We start from the raw sequence: 17,195 nt of genomic DNA on the forward strand, positions 1-17,195 counted from the left end.
AGAGTTTTTATGGGAGCATCTTATTGTATGATTTAAATTCAATATATTTAGACTGGTTGACTGAATTTGATCCTGTGTGTGTCTCTCTGTGCTTGTGGGACTTTTGCAGCTGTCCATTTTGCTTTTCCAATTTTTCTATTTAAGTTATTACTATTGTGCTAAGTCATAGCATTTGTGCTGTTTTTCAGTATTTGTGCTAAATACAGCATTTCTGCTAAATCATACTATTTCTGCTATTTTATAAGATTTGTGCTAAATACAGCATTTGTGCTAAATCATACTATTTCTGCTATTTTATAGGATTTGTGCTAAAACATAGTATTTCTACTAAATGCAGTATTTCTGGGTAATCATTGTATTTCTATATATTTCTGCCAGGTCCCCAGGGAGTCAGTCCTCTGTAAGGACTGTAATATTCAAATTTACCTATCAGGACCTGGACGGCTTCCCAGCCAGCCAATCATATCTGAGTCCTGGCACATTTAAATTTGCATATTGTTGCCTTCATGGCTTCCCAGCCAGCCAATCATATCTGAGTCCTGGCACATTTAAATTTGCATATTGGGACCTTTGTGGCTTCTAAGCCCACCAATCATCTATGTCATATATCTCTAATATTTCATATTTTTATTTTAAATGGTCAGCATTTCAAGATTCTCCTATGTCTTCTGAATAAAATGGTCTAAGAATGACTGTTTTAGCCCCTACTGTTAGGAAATTATGGTCATTTGTTTCAGGGAGTCGTCATTATGAGAAATAGACTGCAAAAGTCCTGTGTCTCTCTGTGCTGCGTGCACCTGTTTTGGCGGGAAAAAGTGCACAAGCTCTCTGATTGGTGGATTCAAATTCAGCAGCTCCCAGGCTGCTTGACTGAGCTAGAAACTTACTTCTCTCTCCTGTGTGTGTGTGTGTGTGTGTGTGTGTGTGTGTGTGTGTGTGTGTGTGTGTGTGTGAGAGAGAGAGAGAGAGAGAGAGAGAGAGAGAGAGCCTTTTTATGGGATGATCTCATTGTAAGATTTAAATTCAATATATTTAGACTGGTTGACTGAATTGATCTTGTGTGTGTGTGTGTGTGTGTGTGTGTGTGTGTGTGTGTGTGAGAGAGAGAGAGAGAGAGAGAGAGAGAGAGAGAGAAAGCCTCTTCATGGGATGATCTCATTGTAAGATTTAAATTCAATATATTTAGACTGGTTGACTGAATTGGATCTTGTGTGTGTGTGTGTGTGTGTGTGTGTGTGTGTGTGTGTGTGTGTGTGTGTGTGTGTGTGTTGTGTGAGAGAGAGAGAACCCAACCCTTTTTGGCAGCAACTTATTGTAGGATTTAGCTTGAATATAGTTAGACTGGTTAACTGGATTAGATCCTGTGTGTTGGTGCCCTTCTGTGCATTTGTGTTTCAATATCGTCCATATTTGTAATTGTGTAAGTTATTACTATTCTGCTAAATTATAGTTCTTCTGCTACTTTTCGGTATTTGTGCTAAATACAGTATTTGTGCTAAATCATACTATTTCTACTATTTTATAGAATTTGAGGTAAATATAATATTTCTGCGTAATTATAGTATTTCTACCAAATCATAGTATTACTACTAAAACATAGTATTTCTGCCAAATCTTGATAGTTCTGCTATGTTATTGTACTTGTAATTAATTATAGTATTTGTGCCAAAGCATAGTATTTCTGCCAAATCTTAGTATTATTGCTAAATCATAGTATTTGAGCAAAATCATAGTATTTGAGCAAATTCATTCTTTTGTGCCATAGTATAGTATATTTGCTGAATCACAGCATTTCTGCTATGTTGTAGTATTTGTCCTAAATCACAGAATTTCTGCAATGTTTAGGTATTTTGGTTAAATAAAGTATCTCTGTAATCTTGTACCATGTTTGCTACATTCCTCTATTTCTGAGAAGTTATCATGTTTCTGCTAAGTTACAATATTTCTGCTAAGTTCTGCTAGGTTATTTTATTTCTGCCAAGTATTATGTTTTCTTTACATTATTGTAGTTCTGCTAAGTATTTACATTTTTGCTAAGTTCTTATGCTTCTGCAAAGTTATTACAATTTTTGCTATTTTTCAGCTTTTTCAGCTAATTTCAGCAGACAGCTTCAGCGTTACAGCATCCACTGCACTGCAAATTTTCTTTCTTTATTATTGTGTGGATGAAATGCAAATTTTTCTAGTTATTCTTTATTAGTTGCTTCCACACTATTGAGTTCCGTTTCTTTTTGCTTTTTAACTACTTCAAGTTGCAATTTTGTGATCTATCAGCCGATTTTCACCGTTCAAATTTTAAACTATTCTGCTATTTCTGCTAAAGTGTGCTATGACTTTTGGTATTTTTGCTGTTATACTTTTTAAAATATTAAGCTTTTTTTGCAATTTTTGTCCCATTGAAATGAATGGGAAACTTCCAAAATTCTGCTAAAACTTGCTTGTTTTTAAACTTAACTACTTCCTCATACTTTCACCTAGAACAACCATTTAAACTTTAAAATGTTCACAAATTATTGGGCTATTCCTGTCTGATTCAGCTTTTTCATATCTGTTACCATTTTCATCTTATCCTCTTTAAGTTCTGAGATTCATTTTCTGATTTTTCAGAAAATACATGCGTTGTTATGGTTGCTATGCAGTTGGTTCTAAGTGAGCCACTCTTCCTTTTTCAATCTTCTCTTCATGTCCGAACAACTTCTTGCTACTTGCTCAATTTTCACTCAACCCACACAAATTATACATCAAAACGTAGGTATTTTTGCTGGCTTTCAGAAAATGTCACCATCATTGTTGTGGGATATATAGAATTTTGGCAAATCTCCTCAGACCAACACAAAGTCTGAAAACTCTCCATAGAAAGTCAATGGAGAGTTTGTTCAAAATCACCGCTTGATTTCTGTAATGAGAGGCATATTCGAATCGTCATATCTCCTTAACGAAGCGAAGTTAAAACATGAGGCTTGTCCCGTATATCTTCAGACACTCCTGACGCTCACAATTCAAGAATTTTTTTTTTCTCACCTATTACCGTTCTGAAATGAGTTAGACTTGTTTGAGGGTAGGAAATTGTCCCTTCGCTCAGATTTCTTCAGATTTCAAACTCTGGAAATGAACAACTTTTTCTCTTGTCATATCTTTTTTTGGATTTCCACAGAGACCTGAAAATTTCCATGACTGTTCACCAAAGCCTGCTGTCTCTTACGGTGAAAGAATGATATCGATACTCAAATAGATTTAGTTACAAAGCTTTGTTTGAGGGCAAGTCAAGGCAGTTTTGCTTCGCCTCTACTCAGTTATGGTGCATTACAAGTCAAATATCTTTAATAATTCATATTTTAATGATAAATTGTCAACACCTGAAGATTCCCCATCTCTTCTGAACAAAGCGGTGTAAGAATGACCGTTCTAGCCCCTCACGGTTAGGAAATTATGGCCATTTGTTTGAGAGGAATCCTCACTATGAGAAATACACTGCAGAAATCCTGTCTCTCTCTGTGCTGTGTGTGTGTAAAAACGGCTGCACCTGTTTTGGCGGGAAAAAGTACACAGCCTCTCTGATTGGTGGATTCAAATTTAGCAGCTCCCAGGCTGCTTGACTGACCTAGAAAGTTGCTCCTCTCTGTGTGTGTGTGTGTGTGTGTGTGTGTGTGTGTGTGAGAGAGAGAGAGAGAAAGGGAGGCGAGAGAGAGTTTTTATGGGAGCATCTTATTATATGATTTAAATTCAATATATTTAGACTGGTTGACTGAATTTGATCCTGTGTGTGTGTCTCTGTGCATGTGTGTTTCCATATGTGTCCATATTTGTGATTGTGTCACTGTTATACTTTTTTTTTGCTGATTTTTTCATTTAACAATTACATTTGAGGGACCCTTAGCATGTTCAGGATTCTTTCAGCTGTCCATTTTGCTTTTCAATTTTTTTTAAGTTATTACTATTGTGTTGAGTCATAGCATTTCTGCTGCTTTTCAGTATTTGTGCTAAATACAGCATTTCTGCAAAATCATACTCTTTCTGCTATTTCATAAGATTTGTGCTAAATACAGCATTTCTGCTAAATCATACTCTTTCTGCTATTTCATAAGATTTGTGCTAAATATAGTGTTTCTGCTATTTCTGCCAAATTTAGTATTTTTGATTAATTAGGGTTTTTCACCAAATCATAGTACAGTTTTACTGCTTTTTATAGGATTTTTAGAGGATATTTATATTGCTTAATATAGTATTTCTGCTTTTTATAGGATTTGTGCTTAATATAGTTTTTCTAAAAAATGTAGTATTTATGCTTAATCATACTATTTCTATATATTTCTGCCAGGTCCCCAGGCAGCTAATCCTCTGTGAGGACTGATACATACAAATACATATCAGGGCCTGCACGGCTTCCCAGCCAGCCAATCATATCTGGGGTCTGCCCTTTCTTCTCTCGTCATATCTCAGCGACAGATGTACAAAGAGCAATGCAAATCACAGTCAAAAGTACGAAATACGCTGATTCACCCAGTACAAGAATTATGCTTCTAGTCCACCGAGTTTTTGAGTTACACGACATTTTGTAACTGCAAAAAACAGCGTTTTCGCCTCTCACCGCAATCTGATTCTGACTGCTCATCACCCTGTTTTCCAGGCGCCGCTCTCTTTCCCAGTGGCGCAGTTGGTAATGACACAGGTCTGCAACCCAAAGGTCGTGGGTTCAACTACACACCTTGGGCAACATGTTTTTTTCCTACAAATTAATACACTATCACAGACCACTAATTCATATTCATCATTTATTACAATTCTGCAAACTTTTATGATTTTAGCAGCTTTTCTAATATGGACCTCAGATTCTTGTTAACACTCCATGGCACAAATACTGTTCCCCTTAGGCTCTGTGTGTGTGTGTGTATCAATATTTCGCCCATTTTAAAGTATTACTCCTCCATAATTGTATTTCTGTTAAATCAAAGTACTTTTACTACATCTTAGTACTTCTGCTCAATCATAGTATTTCTGCTAAATCATAGTATTTCTACTATATTATATTTTTCTTTCTAAATATAGCATTTCTGCTATATAATTGTATTACTGCTATGTTATAATATTTGTGCTAAACCAGAGTATTTCTGCTGAAACATAGTATTTCTGCCAAATGATAGTATTTCTGTCAAATTACAGTATTTGTGCTAAAACATAGTATTTTTTTTTAAAAATTTCAATATTAATAGTAAATTACAGTGTCTCTAGTAAATCGCAGCATTTCTGCTATGTTGTACTGTTTTCTAAATCATAGTATTTCTGTAATGTTTAAGAATGTTTGGCTAAATATATTCTTTCTGTTATCTTATACTATTTCTCCTAAATTCTTGTATTTTGAGAAGTTATCGTGTTTCTGCTAAGTTACAATATTTCTGCTAAGTTCTGCTATGCTATTGTATTTCTGCCAAGTATTATGTTTCCTCTAAGATATTGCAGTTCTGCTAAGTTACTACATTTTAGCAAAGTTCTTATGCTTTTGCAAAGTTTTTTACAAATTCTGCAACTTTTCAGCTTTTTCTGCTAGTTTCAGCAGACAGCTTCAGCATTACAGCATCCACACTGCATTTTCGCAGGAAATGCAAATTTTTCTAGTTATTATTATTCTCCAGTTTCCGCCTGAAATTTTGCAGCGAATCTCGCCCGCAGTTTTGAGACAAGCTTCATATATGTTACCTCATTTTGTGCGGCCGGATCTGGAATGGTGTGCTATGACTTTTGGTCTTTATGAATTTTATAGTTTTTAAATATTAATATTTTAGTGAAAATTTTTCCAGCGCTCCTCTGCCGAACAGTTTTGACATTAGGGTTACATATGTTAGATCATTTTGTGCGGCTGGAGCTGGACTATTATGTCATGACTTTTGGTGTTCATGACTTTTATAGTTTTTAAATATTAATATTTTAGTGCAAATTTAGGCCAATTCATCTTTTGGCGCCAAATAAACAGACTTCATTTGTGGTGTGTTGGCTCTCTCTAGTGGTATGCCAGGAGTGGTACAGCCTGTCTACCCTTATTTGGATTACCGTAATGATGACAATTTCAGCGGTGCGCACTGGCGTCGCTGCTTTCAGGAGCCATTGGAATTTTTAAGGTTGCGCAAATCATTCAAAAGTTACGGTAATGCTTGGTGGAAAACTCAATATCCCACAATTCATATGCGCCTCTACAGAGTGAACAATGGCGGCCACCACTTCGTTTTATATGTCTTTTATTCGTGTTTCTAGGTCACAAAATAAGCTTTTAAGATATTTTCAGGCGAGAATGTAGGTGTGTAAACTTCAAATATCTGCTTGTTTTATCAAGACATCCCATATTTAGCGACAGTGCTCTGACTACGTCGGTCCTGCCTGACAGCTAGCCGGCTACCTAGCTAGCTGCGCGACTTGGCTGCAAATGGATAGCGAGGGGACTCTCTGTCGTTTCACCTCCCGGTCTCTCCCAAATGCTCGCATAGAATCAGAGTTACAGCTGGATGTGGAAAAATAACTGAGTTGTTTGGTGGTGGAGCTACAACAGAGGGCAGCTACCCACCGGTGTGTGACAGAAAGGATATGCCGCCAACGAGACATATGAGGCCGGGCAGGCGATTGCTAACGCGGTGGTCAATCATGGATCAGGGAAAGCGAAGGCAGGAGCGTGAGGTGAACTGAATTTCAGGTAAGAAGTTATGAACTGCACTCTATTTGGGTCAGATATAAACCGAGTTTAGGTGTAGTTTATTTAGCAGCAGTTCTCTTATGTGTTGCTGATAGTCGGCTAGCTAGCTTAGCGCCGCTAGCATAGTTAGCTCGCGCCACTAGCAACCCTTCGTGAAAAGCACCCAGGCTTGGCTTATATTGAGGCGGGTGAAACTCGTGTCAGCACCGGTCGCTCTCTATTTGGGTCAGATATAAACCGAGTTTAGGTGTAGTTTATTTAGCAGCAGTTCTCTTTATGTGTTGCTGATAGCCGGCTAGCTAGCTAGCGCCGCTAGCATAGTTAGCTCGCGCCGCTAGCAACCCTTCGTGAAAAAGCACCCAGGCTTGGCTTATATTGAGGCGGGTGAAACTCGTGTCAGCACCGGTCGCTCTCTATTTGGGCAGATATAAACCGAGTTTAGGTGTAATTTATTTTCGTTGACCTTTTACAATCGTAATGCCACGGGAGTTTATATACAGCTGTGTGCGTACTAAGTTACTGACGTTGGACTTTATTTTATTCATTAGGGTTAGTTCATAGAGTTGCCGTGCCGCATAAACGGAATCGTCCCACATTCAGAGAAAACATTATGATTTATTCTGTCGTTACGAAGCCTCCCCTGTCATTCTCTCGCGTGTTGAAAGCGTCAATCATGAAACTGATCAATGATCGGCTGTTCGCTCTTATTTATCACGCTAAACAACAGCAGCACGTTTAAGCTTGATCAGCTGTTGTTAGAATTCTTTTGATTTTAATTTCTAGTATCAGCTGATGTTTGCTGGAGCATGAAGATGAAATCAGGAGATGTCCTTACTGAATCATCAGAGCTGAACTGGTGATGGAGAAACAGGTTTACACTTTAGGTGACATGAATGAGTTGAAGGAAGTTATGAGTTGTTTCTGAGAGACAAAGACCAAGCTCCTTTTTGTGTAGCTGACAGCTGGTAACTGTGCAGGGGCGGATCTAGCAAAGCTTTTAGGGGGAGCTAGGCATTAACAGAGAAAGGTGGACACAAAGATATACTTTTCTTTCTTACTCTCATATAAAATATTTAGCTTTTATTAAATAGTTATCTGAATCTCACTACCAAAGTTTGTATAATAATACACAGGATTGGCTGTAGACCATTGTTCATAATTCAGAACACTGTGTAAAATAACAAAAAACAAAAAGTGAATGCATGTGTGAAAAGTGGTCTATAATGTAATGCTTCAAAGTGTGTTCATGCAAACATTGTCGGGTCTGCCGTGGTACAATGGGACTTCTGCTCATGAACCTGTGTGCACAGCGTCTGCAAATCGGCGCTGTACAAAGTAACTTCATCTTTACACAAAACTGTAAGCTGTCATCTGTGAAGCGTGAGCGGTGTTTGTTTTACCATAGTTCATGGTGGAGAATGGCTGCTCTTCTGAGTTTTGCTCTCTGTAGCCGTATGAATGGCAAACTACAGTGATTAGCAGCGGCATAGGCACACATAAAATTTCTTCTGAAATTTTCGCTTTCTAGTTCTTATTATTGTGTGGATGCTTTATGCATCCACACTATTGAGTTCCTGTTTCTCTTTATTATGTGTGCCTATGCCAAGAGGCACACATATTACTATTCGTCGGATTTATTATTCTTATTATTATTATTATTATTATTATTCTCCATCTTCCGCCTAAATTTTCGCACGTATCACGCCCGCAGTTTTGAGAAAAGCTTCATATATGTTACCTCATTTTGTGCGGCTGGATCTGGAATGGTGTGCTATGACTTTTGGTGTTTATGACTATTATAGTTTTTTAAATATTAATATTTTAGTGAAAATTTTCCCGCGCTCCTCTGCCAAACAGTTTTGACAATAGGGGTACATATGTTACATCATTTTGTGCGGCTGGAGCTGGGCTAGTATGGTGTGACTTTTGGTGTTTATAACTTTTATAGTTTTTGAAATATTTAGATTTTAGTGCAAATTTAGGCCAATTTCTAGGCTCCTGAGAAAGATTCTGCTTTTGGCACCATAGAAACAGACTTCATTTGTGGTGTGTTGGCTCTCTCTAGTGGTATACCGGGAGTAGTACGGCCTAAAGGGTGCCATGCTTGGTGAAAACCACATATCCCACAATTCATAGCATGCCTCTACCGAGTCAAACAATGGCGGACACCACTTCGTTTTTATATGTCTTTTATTCGTGTTTCTAGGTCACAAAATACACTTTTAAGATATTTTCAGGCGAGAATGTGGGTGTGTAAACTTCAAATATCTGCTCGCTTTATCAAGACATCCCATATTAGCGACAATTCTCTTAAGTGTTGCTGATAGATAGAAAGGCAGTTCATCAGCTAAAGCTTGCTAACTTCACTAGCAAACTATACCAATAAACTATATGAGTGCAATCCACAGACACAGATATATTAGTACTAAGTAAATTCAAAATCAGCAGCAAATCACAACAACAGTTGTCCCAGGGCACTTTATATCGTAAGGTAAAGACCCTACAGTAGTACAGAGAAAACAGGGAAACCCCAACAATCAGATGACCTCCTATGAGCACGTGATTTGGCGACAGCAGGAAGGAAAAACTCCCTTTTAACAGGAAGAAACCTCCAGCAGAACCAGGCTCAGGGAGGGGCGGGGCTATTTGCCGTGGTTGATTGGGGTGAGTAAAGCCTGAAAAGTAGAATTTTACTCATCAAACCGAAGCTCAAACTTCTTGGACACATTGAAACATCCAGTTATGAGCTTCTGATTAGCAGACAGCCGTGGGCTACAGCTGCCTGTGTGATCACATCAGCCACAGCTCTAACTTTAAGTCTTAGAAAGATTCAAACTGGATGTGAGTTTATAAAAATATATCCTTCATTCAGTTATTATAAAGAGGAAATTTAACTATAGAGGCTGAAACTGTTTAGAAAACAGGACGATGTGACCAAGGCCACCAGAGGAACTGCAGGATTTAAAACTTGGTGCTTGGTGTTTTCCGACAATGACTACTGATCCAGTGTAATTACATATACATTACTTATTGTTTTTCAGTGTAAAATCTCCGTAAGAAGTGACAATAGGATAATTTCTCTATTTGGAGCAAATAAGGAGAAGGAAGTTATTTTTTAAGGATAACTGGAAAGCTCTTTTCTCTTCTGCAAATTTGTTTGTACATGAAATGTATAAGTTTCTGCAATTTAACTTTCTGGGACTGAGAATTATTATAGTTGCAAATATATTATTGACTCTTAATGAGGCCATTACTGGTACAAATCCATATCCAGTTCATCACTGGTAAACAAATGAGTGCATTACTGCTAATGGAAAGAGAATCAGAAGTTGTTGTTACACAAACTTTTAACTTTTTTTTTCAGTGAGATGGAAAATCTGGCCTGAAAAATGTGATCAGGTGGTGAAGTGAACATTTTAGGTTTCGCCCTCTCCGTCTCTTCTGAAGTTTTTATACTTCCTAACATTTCCGGGGGCCTTATTTGACTTCCCCACCATACTTTTTATGAAAAAATCCAAGTTCTCTTTTGAAACCCCCCCACGGGGTTGTGCCTAATGGGTTTCATCTCTTTGACTTCTGACTTAAGTTGGGAGTGAGAGTTCTGAATCTGGCCGATGCTAATTAGGGGCTGATTCCCCTGCCAGAGTGCCTGGTAGTAAAACTACAGATAGTGAGGAAACTGGATGGTGAGGTGGTACTGTGTCGGGGAGAGGACAGGTCTGAATGATGGATAAGTACGCCCCACTTTCAGTCTGATGTTTGGGATGAAAACAGTCCACGTACACACAGACAAAGCTTACAAATGCGCACACGGACCAGATGCCAAGGGCGTGAATGCGGTAGTGTCTTCTTTTTACTAATTATCCAGCTCCTTCTACTTATCTGTCACATTTTAAGACAACATTAAAAGTGTGAAGATAAAAATAAAAGAGGCTTGTTAAAAGTCAGAAATTGTGGACATGTGAAAGCTCATTATGCAACGGAAGTAGATGTGCTTTTAAAATCGCACAGAATAGAGGAAAAATGATCCGTGCTCTAACAAAACCAGGAGGGGTGCTTCTAAAGAGTCAGAGACAAAGTGGAGAGGAAGAAGCACGAATCTCACTCAATTATTGAATAAAAAAGAAAAGCATAGGAACCGCAGAGATTTGGTCCAACAGACAAAAAGCAGCAGGAGGTTACAGCAACATACAGAATATCAAAAAAGCCAAGCAAGGAGATCAAAGCCTGGAAACATTCAGAGGATGCCCCTGAAACAGGCGAAGCGCGTGCACATCCGGGGTTTGTTACAACCACGTAGCGTTCGTTTGGCTGCAGTCGGCCATCTTTGTTTGTACGTGCTCAAAGCTCACCTGCGTGAACGTCCAGGTGAGCTTCATGTGCTTAGTAGTGGCGTAGCTGCACTCCAGCAGCCTGGGTTTGCTGTTCACGTCCACCAGACACTTGTTGTCGTCGTCGTCAATCGTCGGACTCAGCACTCCCAGGTGAAGCTGTTGGGAGCTGGTGTAGTACACGTTCTGCTGGGAAACAGAGACGTGCAGTGATGAGACAAAATACCTGTAAGAGCTTCAGAGTAACAGTCATAGCAATACTAGACTACAGTGTAATAACACGTTTGACCAATCAAGACAAACCAGGTGGCTGAACAGTATAAAAGGTGTTGAAAGTGCAGTGCACTGGAGATCACCATCATTTAGCTTTTTTTCTTTTTTTTGGCCTTTAGAAGTCTCAAATACTCATAAGAATGTGTATCATATATGATAGGCAGGCGATAAGGGGTTAAGCTCATATTCTTTCTAATAGCCACCAGAGGGCGACACCTGTGTTTGCATAAAGACTTCTGCATGTACAGAATTCTATGGGAAAACCTGAAAACGTGACCTGACCTCAACACATTTTTGTTATCTGGGCTGAGTACATTCATTAGGAATAGAATTTAAGTTGAAATATGGTTCCCTTTTTAAATAATTAACAATCCAGTCAAGTCAAGTGTCTTTATTGTCATCCCCATTATATGCAGTGGTACAGTACACGGTGAAACAAGACAACGCTCCAAGACCATAGTGCTACATATGACATATAACAGACAATCGAGGTGGGGCATATCTGGATATTTTGTTTTTGATGTACTATGTGTACTATACTCCACTTCTTTTGCTGAAAAAAAGAAAAAAGAAAAAAACCCAGAAAAGACAATCTACACAGGACCAGACAAGTGTGCAGAAATGTGCAAAAACTGCAAAAAAACAAAACAAAGACAGTGCAACACCAGACAGAACAGAACGACACAGACACAAGACAGTGCAACAGAAAAGTGCAACAATGACAGTGGGCTGTGCAAAAGACTGAGCATTGTGATAATAAAGAGGTCCAGTTAGCTTCTAAATAAAACAGCTGGTAGACAAAGAGCCAGTTTTTACTTCGAGGACTTTTTCACTATAACTTTGACAAAGAAGTTAAATCCGTACTTCTGCTTGTATCTGAGTATTTTTAACACAAACATCAGTATTTATACATAAGTGATGACTGTGTGTGATTTTCCCATCATTCACTTTTGTCTGTAGTTTGTGTTTGGTCCCACTTGGGATGTAAGTTTTTCCAGTTCTAATACAGTAACCAGTAAGTACCAAGCAGGGGAATATCAGAGTGATAAATAATATAATATAGTATTTGTATTATGCTATAAAACTGGATTTAAGAATTTCTTTGCAAAAACAAGAACAGATCCCCGACGACCCTGATGGTTCTGTTTTTTTTGGTAAATTGTATTTTGGGCATAAATATGTTTTTCCTGATCAACAGAGCTCTGTCCTCTCTGTGAAATAAACTGACTCAGGACAGCAGATATACCTCAGTTTTATAATGAAGCAGCTCTGCTATAGCCTGTATTCACAGAGGGTTTCTGTTATTAGAGGTTAGCTGCAGGGAGTACTGTAAGTAGGCTAATTTTTGAATGCTAAGTGTTTTTTTTATCTCACCTGCAACATTTTCCATGTCTTTTAACAACATTTTAACTTTTACTGCTGTGAAAAATAAACAAGCCACCTGTAACTGAACTAATTAGGAAGGAAACAGAAAGGAAAGAGGGGGGAAACATTTAGTGGAAGGTAGGAGAAGAGAGGTCAGGGGACGATATTAGGTGCCAGTTGAATACGAGCTCAGGAAGTTTTGCATACCTGGAAAGGGAAAGAAAAGCATGAAGACATGGTAATGAATGCAATAGTTGGCCCAGTTCTGAAGCCCGCAAAATGTCTAGTGAGGTAAATCAAACACAAACCTTAAGTAGGTTGAAAATTCAAACCATGTAGCGAGGCATGCATCCCCCCCTTCAAGTCTGACGGAACAGAAAAAGATGAGACAAAGAATCACAGACAACTTGACACGAGTAAAGCAAATGAGAAGGATCAAGGTCGACACGAAATCCAAACAAGCGGAAAAAGTTGAGATCAAGGAGCCGCGGAATAGCAAGCACAGACGCGGCACTGCTGAGAACAAACGGAAACACCGGCTGAGCGCTCTGACTCACAGTGTGTGTGTTTCCACAGGAGTGTGTGAGAGCTCAGAGGAGGTAATTGATGAGAATGATGACCGCCTTACAGGAACAGGACATTTCTAGATAGGAGCCATTATCACACTGTGAACCAGCCACGCGGCTTTTAAGCTGCTGTTTAAAAACTCCCCGAGACAGACAATGGCACACACTGATGGGTGCGTGATGTGCAGCAAGCGTGCGTACGTGCTCTGGAGGGAAAGCTCGTTTTTTCCTGTGCATGTGCACTAATAAGAGTGATTACATTTGCATCCGTCAATAGATTGATGCTCCGTCTCCAACGGCGGGGCCTTAATACTTTCTCCTGCCTGTCACATCTATGGAAGAGCAGGAACAGAAGGATTAGCCCGGCGCTTCTGTAGACACACAGCAGTCTCTCCTGACAGATGCACACGGTAACAAGCGTGGACAGGAGAAAGCTGGGGGAGTTTTTTTAGTCTTTAATGTTTACTTTCAGCAGATGAGATTTTAAGAAAAAAATCATTTTGTATTCATAAAAAAAACTGTTTGTGACAAAAATCAAATATATAAAAAATGAGGAGTGGAGAGGCAGTTGGTCCAGAAGATATAGCTGTGGACGTATGGAGATGTCTGGGAGAGAGGGCAGGACTCTTTGATCAGATCGTTTGACACAATCAGAGAGCTGCTGTGATGTAGGGTTTGGAGATGGTGGCACTGACAAAAACAGGAGGGGGCAGAGCTGAAGATGTAAAGGTTTTCCTTTGGAGTGAGAAGGATGGACAGGATTAGAAAGGAGCACATCAGAGGGACAGCTTGAGCAGTTTGAGACGAGGGTTAGGGATTGAGAAGCGAGGCCGAGATGGTTTGGACGTGCAGAGGAAGGAGAGTGGATATGTCGGTGAAAGGATATTAAAGATGGAGCTAACAGGAAGGAGGAAAAGAGGAAGACCTCAGAGATGATTCATGGATGCAGACAAATATTATATTTTCAAGTGAAAAGGCCATCTAGTGGTAACCAGAAGAATTACGGCTTGTGCAAGAGCAGCGTGACAGCGTAACACATCGAAACTCTTCACAGGGAGTCAACACTGGTTTCTTCACCATAGCACTTCTAACCTTTAGCCAGTTTTCCCTTATTAGAAATAAAAATAAATGTATTTAAACTGGAGTAATGTCTTGTGCTTGCACTGTATATACTTTCAAGATTTAGTCCACCACCCAGCCCCGACCCTTAGTGAGGACTTTTTGTACCCAGGAACATGTTATGAGTATCAGACTGCAATCAGGTCGTGCTGATCCTTAAATATATCACTGGGCCTAAAAAAAAACGTGTTCTTAGTCATTGTCTAAAGGATGGACCGGCAAATTTTTCTTTGTTGCTATTTTAATCTGAAGGACTTTAGGAATTGTGTAAAATTTGGGCTTTTTGTGTTTTTCCAGACACAAATGTGCTTCATTGTCATCCGCAGACACATGTACATAATTCATCCAGCAGACGCAGCAGGCTGGAGCTGAAGTTTGCATGTTACAGTATGTGTTTGCAAGCTCCATCTCTCGCCTCGTTGCATATCTATTCAGGGGAGAATTGTGCAAATAATAGGGAGAAGCATAAAAGAGGCAGATTACGTACTCCATTGTACTGAGGTCATGCCGTTTGTGCCTGTCAGTTCTGTGTATAAAACTTGTCCACATGAGAATAAGAGTCATGAGGAAAGTAAAGCATTTACAAAGGGCACCAGGAAGGCGGCGTTTAAAGCATGACGACTTCTTTCTCAACTGCCGTTCCCATCTGGGGAAAAATGTGTCGACTCTCAGGCAACTTCTGATCCGACATCCTTCAAAGCCGTGTTCTGATTTGACTCAGTCATCACTGTGAGGAGGGGGTCTGAATTTGGGTAGCTAATTATTTTAATTGCCCCCATAAGCTGTATGTCAAAACCACTGACTGATGAGAAGTGGCCAAATCAGCGAACCAGACTACAGCGTCCTATTGTTTTAGAACAACAGCGTGCCCACACACTGAAAGCACCATCCATCTGTCTCTCTCTGTTTTCCCATCCTCGTGTAAGTCACTCATCGTCATGGTTTGTGTCCAGAAGGACTGGCTCGGTGCTTAGCATTGGATGGGTGATTCACTCACAGGGGCTCCTCGTCTCCTCAGTCTCCTAAAATCTCACAAACAACGAGAATTACCCGATCAGGTGAAAACTTTTCTCTGTACATGCCGACTTGTTCCCTAAGTTTCTCTGATATCACACAAACAGTTCATCTAAGGTGAGAAAGCTGCTCTGTCCTCTGGTTTTTTTGGGACTTGATAGTGTGGAGTTGTCAGCTCATCGCCGCGCCGCTGCGTTGCATGGCTGCTTTCACGGAGAGCGCACGCTGTGGTAGCTTCTCAGTGTAAACAGCTCTGCTTTAATCTGCAGTCACTGCTGATGTTACACTGTCACAGTGTAACCAGTGCCTGGACCGGCCTCTCACCCTGAGACAACTGGGGAAGCCCCCGCCCCCAACCCTGAATTATATAAGTGAAAACCAGAAAACTAAATGTGTACCAACTCTTCTTTTAATATATTAGCTCCAATTGCAACATGCAACAAGCACTAGGAGAGCCATTCCAATTTAATCTATCAAATGATCTCACTGAACAGAAATTGTCTGTGTGAGATAATCCTCAATAAATTGGAGTAAACAGAGCCAAACGGCATAAATAATTGTTTGCACTTGCTTCTGTTTATTTCTCTTTTTTTGTACAAATATTATTAATGTGTCAGAACTTTAAAGATATCGATGCTCATTCTACAAATGAATGCTTAGGTTGGTCAGAAACTTCTACCATGATGTGTTCTGTTGATGGCACCAAGTTTCCAAACGATATTTAGTCATTAAAGCTGCAGTTAAATGACTGCAGAAATGTCTGTGAGTGTAAGAAGCTGCTGGTTGGGGTGGATGGAGGTGATGCTATCAACGAGCTGCTGCTAGAAATTCTGAAACGCTGCTCATGTTTGTGCTTTTTTCTTTTTCCTTTCTTATCCTTCTTACCCTCTTATCCTTATTCCTATCTATTCCTTTCCTTCAACAAGGACAACACGTGTTAATGATCAATAATATACCAAACATATGAAGTGTAAACATGACAGATGGTAGCAAAACTGCTAATTTACATCTGTAGTGTGAGGGCAGGTCACATAAAACTTTCTGACAAACAAAAATCAGACAGGAAAGAGTTAAAGGTAGGAGTGAAGTCACGATTTGGGTGCTGTATGGTGGCTCATGGTGCTGTCACATTTCCCCTTACAAAAATGTATTTTAGTATAAAAAACCCTAAACTTTCATCGATACATAGAAAACGTTGACATTGATATTGTAATTCTTGAGCTGCAGCGCCATACAGCCCTATTCATCCTGGATTATCAGAGGTCTAGATTAGTGCGTGTGACACAGACACGTACAAGATGTTTATATTTCTGCTGGATTTCATTTGTCCAAAAAATAGAGAAGCTGTAACTCACAAATCTGCCTGATCCTGATTCAAAAGGCTGTGGGACCGATCTATTCCATCAGTTACACCAACAACTTTTCTTTGTAGGTTTGTAATCATTTTTGACTGAACTGCAAACTGTTGTGGAATGAAAAGCTCAGGTCATGGTTGTTGGAAAGCTTTTATTGCATTTACAGTAACATAAACATGTTCCTGTCAGCTGAATGTTATACAAGGTCTTAAATAATCAGGCCCCATCTTATCTTAATGACCTTGTAGTACCATATCACCCTATTAGAGCACTTCGCTCTCGCTCTGCAGGCCTACTTGTTGTTCCTAGAGTATTTAAAAGTAGAATGGGAGGCAGAGCCTTCAGTTTTCAGGCCCCTCTTCTGTGGAACCAGCTTCCAGTTTGGATTCAGGAGACAGACACTATCTCTACTTTCAAGATTAGGCTTCAAACTTTCCTTTTTGCTAAAGCATATAGTTAGGGCTGGACCAGGTGACCCTGAATCCTCCCTTAG

General features: G+C 39.4%; 1 protein-coding gene across 1 annotated transcript in view; it reads right to left on the reverse strand.

Moving 5' to 3' along the window:
- The window catches only part of LOC116311308 (polypeptide N-acetylgalactosaminyltransferase 18-like), a 295,782-nt gene that overhangs the window by 114,920 nt on the left and 163,667 nt on the right, over nucleotides 1-17,195 (reverse strand). Inside the window, exon 10 of the mRNA XM_039615283.1 lies at nucleotides 11,032-11,196. Coding sequence (XP_039471217.1) covers nucleotides 11,032-11,196 — 165 coding nt within the window. The remainder of the gene's footprint in view (nucleotides 1-11,031; nucleotides 11,197-17,195) is intronic.

The sequence above is a fragment of the Oreochromis aureus genome, linkage group 7 (assembly GCF_013358895.1).
Source record: "Oreochromis aureus strain Israel breed Guangdong linkage group 7, ZZ_aureus, whole genome shotgun sequence".
In the NCBI taxonomy this organism is placed as follows: Eukaryota; Metazoa; Chordata; class Actinopteri; order Cichliformes; family Cichlidae; genus Oreochromis; species Oreochromis aureus.